General features: G+C 38.4%; 1 protein-coding gene and 1 long non-coding RNA gene across 4 annotated transcripts; one reads left to right on the forward strand and one right to left on the reverse strand.

Moving 5' to 3' along the window:
- Positions 1 to 852: 852 nt before the first annotated feature.
- Positions 853 to 5,402, reverse strand: LOC311062023. Of its 2 annotated transcripts, XR_014602448.1 has the most exons (4): positions 5,326 to 5,402; positions 4,894 to 4,975; positions 2,249 to 4,455; positions 853 to 2,200 (listed from the first exon to the last, which is right to left on the reverse strand). It is a non-coding gene; the product is annotated as an uncharacterized lncRNA (long non-coding RNA). The 2 variants fall into 2 exon arrangements; XR_014602449.1 differs by having other exon boundaries at positions 853 to 4,455.
- Positions 5,403 to 6,805: 1,403 nt separating this feature from the next.
- On the forward strand, positions 6,806 to 14,797 carry fbxl6 (F-box and leucine-rich repeat protein 6). 2 transcript variants are annotated; one of them, XR_014602394.1, is made up of 12 exons: positions 6,806 to 6,942; positions 7,484 to 7,612; positions 8,568 to 9,009; positions 9,779 to 9,937; positions 10,052 to 10,115; positions 10,490 to 10,621; positions 10,977 to 11,084; positions 11,203 to 11,313; positions 12,029 to 12,260; positions 12,725 to 12,968; positions 13,234 to 13,877; positions 14,689 to 14,797. XR_014602394.1 is itself a non-coding variant. In XM_084080104.1 (11 exons), the coding sequence occupies exons 2-11, from the start codon at positions 7,546 to 7,548 to the stop codon at positions 13,361 to 13,363; spliced, it is 1,689 nt and encodes a 562-aa protein (XP_083936230.1). In that variant the 5' UTR covers positions 6,806 to 6,942; positions 7,484 to 7,545; the 3' UTR covers positions 13,364 to 14,723. The 2 variants fall into 2 exon arrangements, 1 of the variants encoding a protein (XP_083936230.1); XM_084080104.1 differs by having other exon boundaries at positions 13,234 to 14,723.
- Positions 14,798 to 15,000: the final 203 nt, after the last annotated feature.

The following is a 15,000-nucleotide window of genomic DNA, read 5'->3' on the forward strand; positions in this document are numbered from 1 at the left end:
CCATCTGAAAGGGTTTTGTGCCAGGGAGCCCCGTACCATATTCGTGCACACCTTCCAAATACAAGCTCACAACACGTCGCGATTGTGAGCTTGTAGATCTGCTTTTCTGAACTGCTGATAGGTTTAAAGTGCACATAATGGCCTAGTGCCCTAGTTGTTTCTTTTGGGCTTGTTTTCCTACAGCTGGTTGCTTATTTCTCTCACAGAACTGGCAACGCTGGTGTCCAACTACCAGTGGGCGGGCACTCGAACATGGGTGTGTTTGATTTCCATCTCCGTAGATGCAGCGGACACCCACCCCAACACAAGTTCCCTCCAAAGGACAAACAGGCAAGCTCCGTCCAATGGGTCGTCGTACTATAGACAAACATACTGAAGTACTGTGACTTATGGCACCACCAGGCACTGTGAGTGACCCACTGAGCTATGTAAGAAGTTGTGACCCGGATTGCCTTTCTTAGTTCTTTCTTGAACCCCTCAATGATTCCCAGGAATTAACTCGATGCATGGATCATATCATGGACATATCTGCTAACAGTGTGTGTGTGTGTATGTATAATTCAGCCTCTTTAGCTGACAATCTAAATATAGTAATATAATATTAATATAATGATATATTTAGTTTTCATAAGTAGTGACACATTTTAACAGTTTAATAAATAACAAAAGCTATATATATGCGTGTGTATGTATATATATATATATATATATATATATATATATATATATATACACACTCAACACTTAACATCTAGGACCTTTCTATCATACTATATAATTCTGACAAATCTCATCTAAAATAAGTCAACAAATTAGAAAGTAATCATTTTATTGTATAAGCACATTCCAGTCATCAAAACAGCCAATGGGCTGCGGTACAACAATGCAAAACTGTTGTACTTCACTTCTTGATATGTTGTCGTAAGGCATGGTAACATTCTTCACTTTGCTTCTTGATACAAAAGTTATGTTGTAAAACATAGTAACATAACTCCAATACAATGAGAATTACACTGTTGCTATGACCATGAGCAACATTTAAGCTACAAAACCTGATGCAATCTTTTTTGATTCATAACAAATGTACATCACAAATAGCTCCTGGAGTATATACAATGAAGTCAACAAGTCTGAATTTACAGACGGGCTCAGCCAGTTAGAGGACAGACCAACCAGTCTGTCCTCTCTCTCAGCTCTTTGTTTCCCGTATCTCTTATTTCTATCTGAAATAAAGTACAATACAAATGGCAAAAATAAATCTTTATAAAAAAAATGTGATTGTTACATTGAGGTAGCTGAGCACTTAGCTTATGAACAGTAATCACATTTGCAAATCTTGTATCAAATTACTTTCTTATCTGACAATGCAGTCATATTACAGTACAGGCTTTGGGGTATTTCAAATCTTTCTTCTACTGGACAAATCAAAAAGTCTCTGAAGCTGTTGCTTTCCTGGCTGACATGAGTTTGAGCCTCTGTTGTAAGAATAGGCAATTCATATATCTATAGTACCTAGATATTGTGATATTAGACTATATCTGGAATTTTGGATGTCATGATATGGCAAAAGTGTTGTTTTTTTCCTGGTTTTAATCACTTCAGCCTTATTTTATAATAAAAAGCATAGATAGCAGTCAGATCTACAAACTTATACACAATGTGGTACGGTACAATGTGTCTACTTTGGGAAAACCTTTTGAAAAAAAGAAAATTGAGTCACGACACAATATTGTCACATTATCAATAGATCTGATATTTGATATTTGAGCCCTACTGGCGGTATATGAACGTCTTTTCTGTGTCAGTCTAGGGTTTTTTTTTGTGTCAGTCTAGGTTCCAGAACCAAGGAGTAACTTGGTTTAACACGGGGAAGCGCAAGTTTCAATCTATTACTCATATCTGAGATGTGTGTGTACATGTTACAAACGAAATCCAAGTTTGGGTTATTGTTGTCGAGCACCATTTTTTGGTACAGTATCTCACAGTGGAGTGCTTCCCGTTTTTCAGCGCGGGTGTTTCCATCCAAACGGAGCAACAGTTTATCAACATCTTGCTGTGTCTTGCAAGGCCCTCCATTTTTACTCACAGTAGCTACTATGTCCATAGGGTCATCATGGGCAGGGGTTCGATGTTGCTCATAGGCAACATGGAAATCAGGCTGCTTTCCGTTATTGTCATGCACGTAAGTAATTCCCCCTACCTTCTCCTTCATCTTGTTTTTATCATGCACATAAGTAATTCCCCCTGCTTTCTCCTTCATCTTGTTTTCATCTCTACATGCCCTTTTTAAATTGTATGGTCCTCGTCTTTGACGAGGGCGAGTGGTCTTTACACTTGACCTTGGGCGAAAATCTGGTGAATCATCTCCAAATGAAGAATCGAGACAACTGTCCTCAGAGCCACTCGACCATGAGAAGTCTGAGGATTTATCAGGCCTTTCCTTCTTCTCTTTGTATTCGCCATCATGACTATAGACATGGGGATATTCTGCCATTAAAATGACAAACATGCAGGCCGACAATTGTTGGCATGTGTGTGGTGTTGGGCTTTCAGAATATATTCCTCCTGGCAGAAAATCCTTCAAGTTTTCTTCTGTAACAGCAACAATCACCTTGAGCATCTTCTGCAAACAGGCTTTGATGAGGTCCACATTTGTGTGTGGTTGACAAAGATAGTGAGATACCCTATCAAAATGTTTTTCTTGCAATGGGAACTGCAGGAAAACATTCGCAATCCCCTCAGGTTCCAGGAGTAGTGAAGGATCTCGACACCATTCAAGGAGCTTTTGGTGGAGGCAGAGTATGTATTGGCTGAAGAGTGTGTATTCAGCTCCACTTTTCAGGAGCTGCAAGTATGGACCCAGGACTTTGAGATAAATGATGCCGAGAACACATACAAGGCTCTGTATTACATCATCATTGGCATCAGCGACAACACTCTCCAGAATAATATTCGGGCAGTCATCAATTTTCAGCTCAAGCAAGTCTGAAAAGAAGAGGGGAATCTCCTGGTGGTGGTGAATAAGGCCTGCTGCAGCTTCAAAGTATTTGTTGAACTCGTTTGACATATCCAAAGCCAGCTTTGATGGATTTTCCTTTTCTTTACAGAAAGCTACCCAGTGCCTTCTGTAGTTTTGCTCGGCAGGAGCGTGAGGGCTTAAGACATCAGAGGCCATATGGATGTAACGTGAGGTAACACTTTCAGAGAAGTTCACAAAGGTCTTGAATTTCGGATTCCCATCACGGCCTAGTTTCTTTCCTGTCGACTGCATTATTTCCCCTTCAAAGCTCATCAACTGCAGCTCAATTGCATCAAGTATGTCAACAAGGAAATGGGCATTGGAGTGTAAAAATTTCAAGGGAGGTGCCAGTGAAATATTTTCTGAAACTGATGTGATTTTTGTCTCCAACTCCATAATTTCTGGGTGCTGTTTGGATGTTAGCGCATAGTGATTTTTCAGAAGATCCATAGATAACTGCTTGGAAACATCAGTTTTTCCGCCATATACATCTGCAAGCTTTTGCACATTGAGCATAGCAACATCTAGGAGTGTTAAAGATTCCTCTTTATCATCTTGGGGGCCTTCCCCATTATTGGGTTGATCGCCTACATCTTTCAAGGAGTAATTTTCTTCTTTGGCAATTTCCTTTTCAGAGACACCTTCCCATTTTAAAGTTATCGCCTTGTCATCTGAATGTTCTTCCATAATGGGAACATATTCACATTCATCTTTCACCATCACATTGTCATAGTCAGATGTTTCGTTTTTCATGCGTTTCTTTGCACCAAATCGTCGGCCTCCACCAAATCCTCCAACTTTTCTTGCCACAAGTTCAAATGGACTTTGAAGTAGGTTCTCCATTGCTGTGTTCCTCCTATGACTTCTGGTCTCATAATTCCGATAAAGGAGTCTAAATTTCTTGATATTTGTCCTTAAGGATTTGTAAGCTTTCTGAATATCCCCATCCTGACAAAACGCTGGATTAAAATTTCTGAGCCAAGTAACCAACATTACTGGGTCAAGTTTTTCCCTGGTAACAAAGTTAGTCAACTCTAGGATCAAACCATTTGTGATTACCTCAATAGACTTCGCTCGCTCTGCAAAATCTCTCATCTCCAACAGATCTGTTCTCTCAACTCCAATGCTGTCACATATTGGGCCAACAAAATTAAAGTTCACAGCTGACTCCAGGAAGGACTGTCTAGCATCACTTCCTAAACTCAATGTTGTTGCAATGCCGGTTTCAATCAACCGTCGGAAATCAGCAGACTTATGCTTTGGGAAAATCTTCTGCAACCATTCAACCAAAGAAACCCAAGAAAGATGACTGTCCTCTCTCATAAGTCCTATTTGAATCAAAACTTTGTTTTTGCATGGTGACTTGTCAAGCTCTAAACCTTCTCCTGTTTGAGATCCAAAGAAGTCTTCAGTAAGTTTCCAAAACTTGTCATCTCCTGAAAAACAGAGATATTGGTTAGGGAGTATCAATATGGAGGATATTCTTTTTCCAAATCAAATGTTTTCAGTTTGTATAGGAAATAAGTATTAGAGCCCTATAACAAATGAAGATAAATGCAATACCTTTGGGGTTGTATTTACTTATCCTCTGCATGTATGCACCAATCACATTTCTAATCAAGTGTCACTTCAGTGTTTTGTAGAGAGTGAAAGCCTAACTTACATGTCTTTTGAATTGCCCTTGTGTTTAAACAAAAGAGTAAACAGCTTGTCTGCAACTGTTCATGCTGCTACGGGCTGAGCTGCCCCCCTCCCCCTTAAAAGGATGTTTTGTAACCTTTTTTACACATCAGATCATACACACACACACACACACACACACACACACACACACACACACACACACGTATAAATCATCAACTAAGCAAACTTACTCAGATTCGCTTCAGCCACAGCTACCTTCCCATACAGAGAAATGTCGCGGTCTTCCTCCATTGTGTCGCGTTTCTAAACCATCTGAAGACACAGGAATTATCAAAGATATACATGATTGTCATTAACTGTGGTGAATAATATATTCAAGTAAAGTTAGCCGAGTAACGTGAGGTTGTCCGTGTTTGTACAGCATGACGGTTAACTTAACATTAACGTTAGTTACTTACTACTTACTAGTGCAATGTAACCATAGTAGGAAATTAACCAGCGAGCGTTTAGCATTAGCATGGCTCACCAGCAAGCAATCGCAGATCGCACTGCATGATTTTGTATCAATGTTAGTTACGTTACTAATTTGTATTTCCAGCACCAGGTCTCAATACTCGCACATGATTTTGAATGTATACTTTTTGCATTTATTTGCGACTTACCACAACAAAATCACTTTGTTTACCCTTCTCTCACTTCGTCAACATACTGGAACTTTGCAGTTTGTGTGTAGATCAGCGTTGCCATGTTTTGGGAGAGAAATAAGCAACCAGGTCTAGGAAAACAAGCCCAAAAGAAGCAACTAGGCCACATGAGCACTTTAAACATCGGCTATTTTCAAAAACTCTTGCAATAAAATGTGGAATATTTTTTTTAAACATTCGAACAACACAAATTCTCCCTAGCACAAAACATTTTCATGAAAATATTTGAGAACCACTGGTTTAAATAATAATTACAACATTTGGAAGCAAGCCTAAGCAAGTACACTTAAGAAACGAGCCCAAAAAACTGCAACCCGCAACCATACCGCAACTACCAATTTTCACAAGCGACTTTACAGAAAAAGAAGCCCAAAGTCGCTTATAATAAGCCGACATGGCAACACTGGTGTTGAGGTGGCATGTTGGTTACATACTGCCGCCTACTGTACCGGAGTATGTACATGTGGTCACTGGATTATTCTATGATTATTTCACACCATTCTCTAATTATATTTTGAGAATAGTAAGGGGAGGGGAGTGCACTAGTTCTACGATATACTGTAGTCCTCACAGCGGTGGAAAGTAACTAAGTCAATTTACTCAAGTACTGTACTTAAGTACAATTTTGATTTATTATTTTTACTTTACCCGAGTATTTCCAATTATCAATACTTTTACTTCTACCCCACTACACCTCAGAGGCAAATATTGTACTTTAACTCCACTAGTTACTAGTTACTTTGTAGATTTTGATTATTATTACAAATACTTTTTAGATTTTGATTATTATTAAAAAACATTTCCAATGTTCTATACTTTTACTTCTACTCCACTTCATCTCAAAGGCAAATAATGTACTTTTACTCCACTACAAACTACAATTATTTGAAAACTTTATTTATAGTTACTTTGTAGATTTTGATTATTATTACAAACATGCATTAGCCACTTTAACCTACGGCTATTTGAAAATAGCCGATCTACAAGTGATGCATTGTGAGCTTATAGATCTGCTATTTTCAAAAGATTTGTATTGAACTGGTGAAATGGGACATTCTGCATAATGAGCACTTCTACTTTTGGTACTTTAAGTGTATTTTGATGCCAATACTTTTGTACTTCTACTACTCAAGTACATTTTAAATTCCGGACTTTTTACATTGCAGTATTGGTACTTTTACTTAATAAAAAATGTAAGTCCTTTTAACACCGCTGTGCTTGTCTCAGTTTGCAGACGCTGTCTACTGGCAGTGCTCCAAAAAAATAAAATAAAAATAAAGCAGAGAGGAAAGTAATGGCCAAAATTATGATTGGACAGTAATTTAAGAAGGCGGGACATTTGTGACTTTTCAACCAATCCCATGAGTGAAGTCGAAGTGCATTGTGGGTCCAGTTGGAGGAAGTTGCTAGCGCTTTGTTTGTTTTAAGCATAGAGGTATAAGGTTTTAAGCAGAGCCAAGACAAAATGTGAATAATAATGTCGCACATTAAGGCCATGAAACATCCTGAAATACTGAAATAAAAAACACAAGTTCCGAAAACTGGATATTGAGAATATAGTGTGTATTCCTTCAGGTAAGATTTGGAATTTCATATAAAAAAAACACCGTAATGGATATGTAGCCCAATGGTCAGACACTTATATGGATAACACTAAAAACAATGAATGGAATAAAAACAGTAGCATTCTGCGTACAGAGAAATTAGTATGAAGTTTTCACTCTTAAAGTGGAGCAGTGCTGCTAAATAACATTGAAAGGAAACATGCTTTGAACAGTCCTTATCTTATGCAAACATTAGTGTCTGACAACGTTGTTCCACACATTCTTTTATTCAGACCGCCATCCCCTGATGATGGGGGTCTGAATAAAGTGGGGTCCAGGAACTCTCTGGGTTCCTTGAGGGGGTTCCAATTTCAATATGACCCTCCCAAGTCTGTAACTCTGACTGTAACTCTGACAGTATACAAATGCAACCAAATGGACCCTAACTGGTCCATTTGGTTCCATTTGTATACTGTCAGAGTTAAGGGGGGTGCTTGAAATGTTAAAGTTTGAGAACCACTGAACTAGATTACTATACAATACTTGTTTATTTTATGTTTCATATTTATTAGATGTGGACGAGTCAAGGCTGCTGCTGTTGTCTATTTGTCTTTGAACTGGGCATTGCCTAAATATGGACTCCGAAGCTGTAGCTCAAGGTTCCAGTGAGGGAACTAGTGATGCTACATCAAGTACCTTGGGTAAGCCAAATCAGGAAAAAGGTGCGTCATGGGCTGGCAAATATATAGATCGATTTATCAATATTACATTTATCCCCCATAACCTTGAACCTCCACACAATCGTCTGTACTGCTCAACTCACACATGGAGGATCAATACAAATGAGACATGATTGTAAGGGGACATGGAACGGCTTTCCATGTTAGGCAAGTATTTGTATTGCACATTTCAACAACAAGGCAATTCAATGTGCTTTACACAAAACATCAAGCAAAGGAAACACAATCATTTTATGACACAATTCAAAAATAATATTAATTAAAACACAATGTTTCTACTGCTAGTAAAGTAACAACAGAAAACACATTTTCAAACTTTTTTGATGGGTTTAAATATAATTGAATCAATGATTGAAACGTTTGCGCTCAGGTGGCCCAGTGGTAAAGTTTGTCGAGCGTCTATATGAACACAATTGACCCGCGTTCGAGGAACGGAAGCCGGGTGGGAAGGGTGATATCACTGCACGTAATCCTACGGGCTGGGGTGGCACCTGTCAGCAGGTAGTGTTTGGTGGGAGGAGGCTCTACATTCTCTCTAATCTCTATATTCCTCACTGGCAGGTGAGTCGGTAGGACGCATCAGCAGTGACAACACACAAATGTGTGTGGGGGAGGAAATAATTGGCATAACAAATGTTGGAGAAAAGGGGGTAAAAAGAGTAAAAGTGGAAATTTCAATATTAAGATATGGATATAAAAATATCTTTCAATCGTGTCAATGAGAATAATTCACCAAAATCTGTCTTTGTTGCTTCGTCTTTAATCTTTTGAGAAGTCAGTTTACAGTAATTTAAACAAACATGTTGGTACATGGCTGACTTGTGTGAATTAAGGAAATTTGGAGAAACTGTAACAATATGGAGCCATGCCAAATATTGGCATTTGGTCCATAAATATTGTGTTTTGAATCTCCCAGCTGTAGGTGGGTCCACTGCAAAGAAGCCGTCTTTGAAGAGGAAGTCCAATGTGCCTGCACGTGCAAAGCCAAAGAAAAAAAAGAGGGCCCAGGTCAGCAGACCTGCCAGGCTTGGGTACACCGTTCAAGAGGGAGAGGATATGCTCCTGGTAATATCCAACACAAGCCAGTATGATAATTTAACCTGGCGTCCAAAGAAGAAAATAAGCAGAAAAAAGAAGCCTGCTAAGGGCAAAGCAAAGGCCGGTCAAATTAAGAGGAAGAAAACATTCCCTGCTAAGACTAAACCACCAGAGAGTAAGACGGTAGAAGAACAGGTTCTGGTGCATCACCCAGACTTTGGCACAGACAATAGATGGGCAGACGGTCTTCCTGAGGAGGTGCTAATCAAAATCTTTCAGATGGTTGTCGTCCAAGATGGCGCGGTACCATTTCTTTGCAGGTAACACACTTACAGGCACTACATACAGTGTAGAATGATTATTTAGATCTACCATGTGCAACAACTTAAACAGGGACAACAAGCCCTAACTCCATGTTAAGCCTTGTTGACCCTGTTTATGGGTGTAACTACATCAGTGTGATATCATGTCCATGCACAAATCGTACCTACCGGTAGACAAATTCCTACTAAGTAAGAATGAAGTGATGTTGATACTGGCTTTTAATTTGATACATCTAGGTGCTTGTTGTCACTTAAATGTCAGGGTTATCCTCGACCAAATTAATCATTATTTGACTGGTAGTCATAGGGATTTGTCAACAAATTGACAAATCTGTTCAATCATGTTTGCTGCATACAATCAGGCAGATACCAGCCTTTTCAGGTAGGTGAGGTTGAGAACTAAACATTCTAATGTGAGCCATTGTGATGTCACTACTGCTACTGTCTATTGGTACTAAAGACTGGTAGAATTGAAGTGTTATATATTTAGAGTTTAAAAGAAATGTGCTCATAATTTTTCAAGAAATAATTCATTCAAGCTAATAAATCAACTAACAAATCTTGGCCGACCAAGACCAAATGAATTAATCAATTATTCAACTCTGTGGGGACAGCACTAAACATTTTTAACCTTCTACCCTTTTGAAATGGACAACAACTTAACCGAGAGTGCGCATGTTTGAATACTGTATGAGCATACTTGTCAGTGTTGATGGCGCTATTGTGAACTAAATCTTAATTTCTCCTCTGTTTCCTCCTGAAAAAGGATGGCCAGAGTGTGCCATCTATGGAATACTGCTGCATCCAGTCCTGTGCTGTGGCGCAGTGTGACAGTGGGGTACTGCTGGCTGGATCCTGGGAAGACACAGTTGCCTAAAACGGCACTGAAAATTAAGGACACTCTAAACTGGCTGGCACAAAACAGGTCCATGTCCATGTTATCATTATTATACAAAGTCAAATAGAAAGTAGTATAACAATTTGCTGAACTTGAATATGATTTGAAAATCAAATTACCTATCTTATCACTGTTGACTAGGTTCTCCCAGCTAAGAGACTTCTCCCTTTGTCACTGGAAAAAGAATGTGGACTATGCTGTTGAAGTAAGTCAAATATAATTTATATATTGTAGTATACAGGTGGCCACAGAAAGTATTTGTTTCTGATTGTCTGTTGTCCATTAATATTGTATATTGAGACACCTCAAACATAGTCCCAGTAAACAGTTTAACCACTCTTCTAAATCTTTGCTCATGGTATGTTAAACACTACTGGACCACGGCCCCCAATGGCCGTGGTCCGCCCACCCATTAGGCAATTTTAATATAGGTGATACTGTACAGTATATGCAAAACAATGCACTCCAATGTATCCTGATATTGGAAAATAACTGACTTGGGGTGGAAACTCCACTCTGTATATCTTATGGGTTTTTCTGAAATATTGTGTTTCATGTGTTATTTGTTCAACCCAATAGGTTGTGTCCCAGTTCTGTCCAAATCTTCGCTCCCTGAAACTCTCATATTGCAATGGTGTGACAGAGAAGACCTTCCAGAGCCTCAGTGCACACAGCCGGTCTCTGGATAGCATAAATGTGCAGTATTCAGAGGTACTGTATACACCGTATCGATGAGAATTGATAATGACAATTTCATATAATTTATTATTATTACTACTACACACATCATGTATTTCTTAGTATTTACTCATTAGTCTAACAAAACATCCCTTACTTATTAGTATTCAGTATAATCATACCCTGTGCTTAATGGTGAAAATAAGTTGGGAAGCTTTATCACAGACACATATCACAACCTAGAGATGGCCCAAAGATTGAGACAGCAGAAAGCTTTCTGTGTTTTCTACTGCAGAACTCAAACAGTTTGTTACCGCCACATGATTATGGTAATTTCCTAACTCGCATATGCATATTTTTCTCAACTGCAATATATGCTGTTATGTAGTTTCAGGTGGATGGTCTTGTTATCTTCTTAGAAACACATGGCAGCCAAATCAGACAGCTCCTGTTCACCCATGGATCCAAGAATGACAGAATTCTTGCTATTATTTCTGTAAGGCTTCTCTTTTTTAATCTATATTTACTTCATGCAATGAGTTCCAATAAGCACAATTACCTTAATACACACACCATATATATTTTTTCTTTATTTTCTTTTTTCTTTTTTTCAGAGAAGCTGTCCGGATTTAGAATTGCTTGAGATCAATACAAAGCTCGACAGTGGATATTGTCAACTTCCCATCTACATTCAATGTCTACAAAGTGGATGTCCTAAACTGAAGGTAAAAGCGAAACATTTTGCCTATAATGACTTGCCCAGATTAGGGATGCCAGATTAAAAGTGTGTTTCAAAAAATTAAGGGAATAATTAAAGAAAGAACAGATAAATTAATAAATATATATACAAATAAAAATAAACATTATTTTATTTAAATGTACATACTATCACCAACATACAGTACTAACAAACAAAACAATTATTGCACTTGCCTTGGATTAGACCAGGGGTCTTCTCAGGCCAAGGACCCATTAGCTGAGAGAGAGAGAAAGACAAAGCAGGAACCCCCACTGCATATATTGTATAAAACTGTGTTTTTGGACAAAGTCTTCCATGCAAGTTTATGAGAGGCTTTCAAAGCTAGCTCAACATATTTACCTGATTATCTCGACGTTGAGATTTGAGACTAGCTTAGAAGTATTCCACAGGATCTTCTTTTAAGTGACTACGGGTTGCCTCCAAATGTTGCTTTGATGACTTCATAGATTCCTTTGATAGCACTATCAGTCTTGTGCAAACTAAATGGCTTTTTTTGTTTGTCTGTTTGTTTACATATTGTTTTTAATATGTTGAACTTGTGTTAATGTGTATTTTCACACTTTTGGGGATGGGGAGAAAAACAACAACAATTACACAAATCCCCCCCCTCCCCTGTTGCAACGCTTGAGGACCCCCGGTTGAACACCCATGGCTAAGATTGTGACTCTGGTTCTGTTCAGACATTCCGGATGCTGAACGTCATACCCATGCCCAAAGTGATGCGATGTGGACCAAATTCTATGGCAGGCTTCCCGTTACTGGAGGAGCTGTGCATGGCCACAACCGCAATTTCCTGCATGACTGACAAAGACCTGAGGGACATACTCTTTGGCTCTCCTAAACTTCGGGTTCTGGATGTGCGGGGCTGTACTCGAATCACACCTGTTGGCCTTGCTGAGTTACCCTGTGTTGGTGAGCTATAATTTAAGATTGATGAGTTAAATTCAAGTATGAAGCCTTTAGATACTGTATGGCCCAAAACCTTGCTCTGATCTTTTTTCCTCATAATTAGTTTGTTGATACATATGGCACAAAAAAGGGTAACAGCAAAGTACTAGAGGTTGCATGTCAACACAAGGCAGTCTGTCATTGACAAAATGTTTCAAAACGGCCTACTTGAGGCATGTGGTACACTTGAGTTGTGAAGATTGTTTCAAAATGTTCTTTTATGATAGTAATACAGTACAAATGTTACATACTGTACTTTTAAATGTTTAAGTACCCTAATAGATAGAAATGACTTACAATAATAATAATATCCATATTCAATTTAAGGAGGATATTTTGAATGTTTTAACCTCAGAATCATTGTGTCATCTCCATTAACAAACGTGTGTGATAACGAACAATTAAGTTTAATTTTTGTTCTTTTTAAGAACTTGAGTGTCTGTTCTGGGGACAATATTCCAATAACAAAGTGGCATTGCCGTCACCCAAGAAGGGCCTTCACATGCTGATGGAAAAATGGAGTGGGACCTTGAAGGAACTGGATATCACAAATCACCTCTTCACAGAGGAGGACCTAGAGGTCGCAATGAGCCACCTCGCTCAGACAGCAAAGTCAGACTCCTTGCGCTCATTAAATCTCTGTGGGACAAGGATCACACCTAATGCCCTTAGGTAGGTGAACTATGGACCAACATTTCCAGGATGTTGAATTGTTCTACCTGCGTTTTAGGGACATCTAGGGGTTTAAGGATAGACTTACAACTACATGTAAGAATCCACCTGATTTACACATTGTTTTTAAATGTGCTGTGCTGTAAAACAAAATGTATTTTCTTTTTTTAGATAATCAACCTCAATTTTATTTTCTCCAATTCTGTAGAAATGTGGCATTTATGCAATTCTAAGAGTATTCTATGTTTTTGTACTGTGTTTCCAGGTTAGTCATTTGCCAGTCTACTGCTCTCAACTACCTCAACTTGTCTTCCTGCCGTTATTTTCCAAGAGGACTAAAGAGGGTTTACCGTGGACAGGAAGACATCCACCAGCTGATGGATACATTGGAATAATTGTTATATTACTTGGGGTCCAGCTAAACTCTTTAAACATTTTTTTAATCACCAGATTTTTTTTAATTTTTGTACAATTCACTTCACTGAAGATAGAAGCTGTTCCACATGGCTTGAAACCTTGAAACCCGAAAACCAATAATCTCTTATATCATCAAGACAAAACCTGGACATATGTAACTTTTTTTAAATTAATAAAATGGAATTTTGTCCAGTCTGTATGGTAGAGTATCTTAATACAATATAACTTATACAATCAGGGTGGTTGTATTTTGTCACCCTGCTCTTGAGACCTTTAGATCGTGTCAATGGTCATGTCTCACCTAGACACAGGATCTGACATGAATTTTGACCTGATGGCCAAGATTCAATTTATCCCCTGAGCAAGCAGGCAAGCAAAAATGTCAGCACTTGCGCAGGAAACCAGCTTCAAATCCGGGGTAGAAAAGGAAAGTTACATCGTGCAGCTTTAAAGTGAGTCTTTATGGACACAGCCAAAATACACAAGATCGTTGTACCTATGGGTGCAATACGTTAGTCCGACAGACCATTCCTCCGACAGCGCATGCCTCCGACGTTTACTATACTAAGCCTATACCTAACCCGAACCCTAACCCTAACCGCACGCCGATGCCACATAGTCGGAGAAATGGGATGTCGGACTTACGTATGCCTCCCCCTAGATTTGGCATACAGAATATTTTGTTTCTCCAACGTGATGACATTTATCAATGCATTGGTGAATAATATGACCCAGAAAAAAAAACTTTTATACTTTTGAAGGGTTACACCTACTCCTAGTGTTAGAACTTCAGCACCCAGCAACAATAAAGACATGTAGGCTAGTTGGCAAGTAGCTGGTGTATGGCAATCTTGGACATCTGATTATGTAACATACTGTAAACCATTCAGTCTGCATTAGATTCATTTACACCAGGAAGTATATTTAATTTCTAAATATGTTTGATTTGTTTCAAATGATATTGTTCAAATTCACAGTAACTTTACATGAACAGATCCTTTGTTAAATTATACCATGAACTTGAAAAAAATCTTTTTAACGCTGATGTCTCAAACCAATGTGATACTAAATACAATTTGAGAATTTGGGGTTAATTTCATGCTATGAAAGTTTGATTGCCCAACAAATTATCAACTGTCAAATTCCATAAATGCTTGGAATTTGATGGTTATTTGAATTCTTAAGTTATACTGTATAATATTTGTATGAACAGAATTAGTAAACTAAAGGTAGGGTAAGTAATTTTTTGGGTCAACATCTTTTTTTGTAATCATTGTTGTAGAGTGTTTGTTCAGTAACACAGGTTTCCCTGTCTTTCCAGCTCTTTAATGAACAGAAAATACATTTTCGGGCCAATCAGGAGTGTACCCATTTATCAGCTTAATTTTTACAGTGCTCCAGTTCCAATTTTGTCCATTTCTTTGTATCCAATTTCACTTGTTTAATCTGTATCCTGACTGAGTTCTCTATCCTGATTGAATAAAATTGGTATCCTGAACTGAACATGCATTTTCTGTTTAATAAAGGGCTGGAGAGACCTGTTACTGAACAAACACTCAATGAGTACCAGAATAGAGCTATTTAACGCTTAATTTAACAAAAGAAAATCACTTAC

The sequence above is a fragment of the Gymnoscopelus microlampas genome (genome assembly GCF_963454915.1).
Source record: "Gymnoscopelus microlampas genome assembly, chromosome: 15".
NCBI classification, from domain to species: Eukaryota; Metazoa; Chordata; class Actinopteri; order Myctophiformes; family Myctophidae; genus Gymnoscopelus; species Gymnoscopelus microlampas.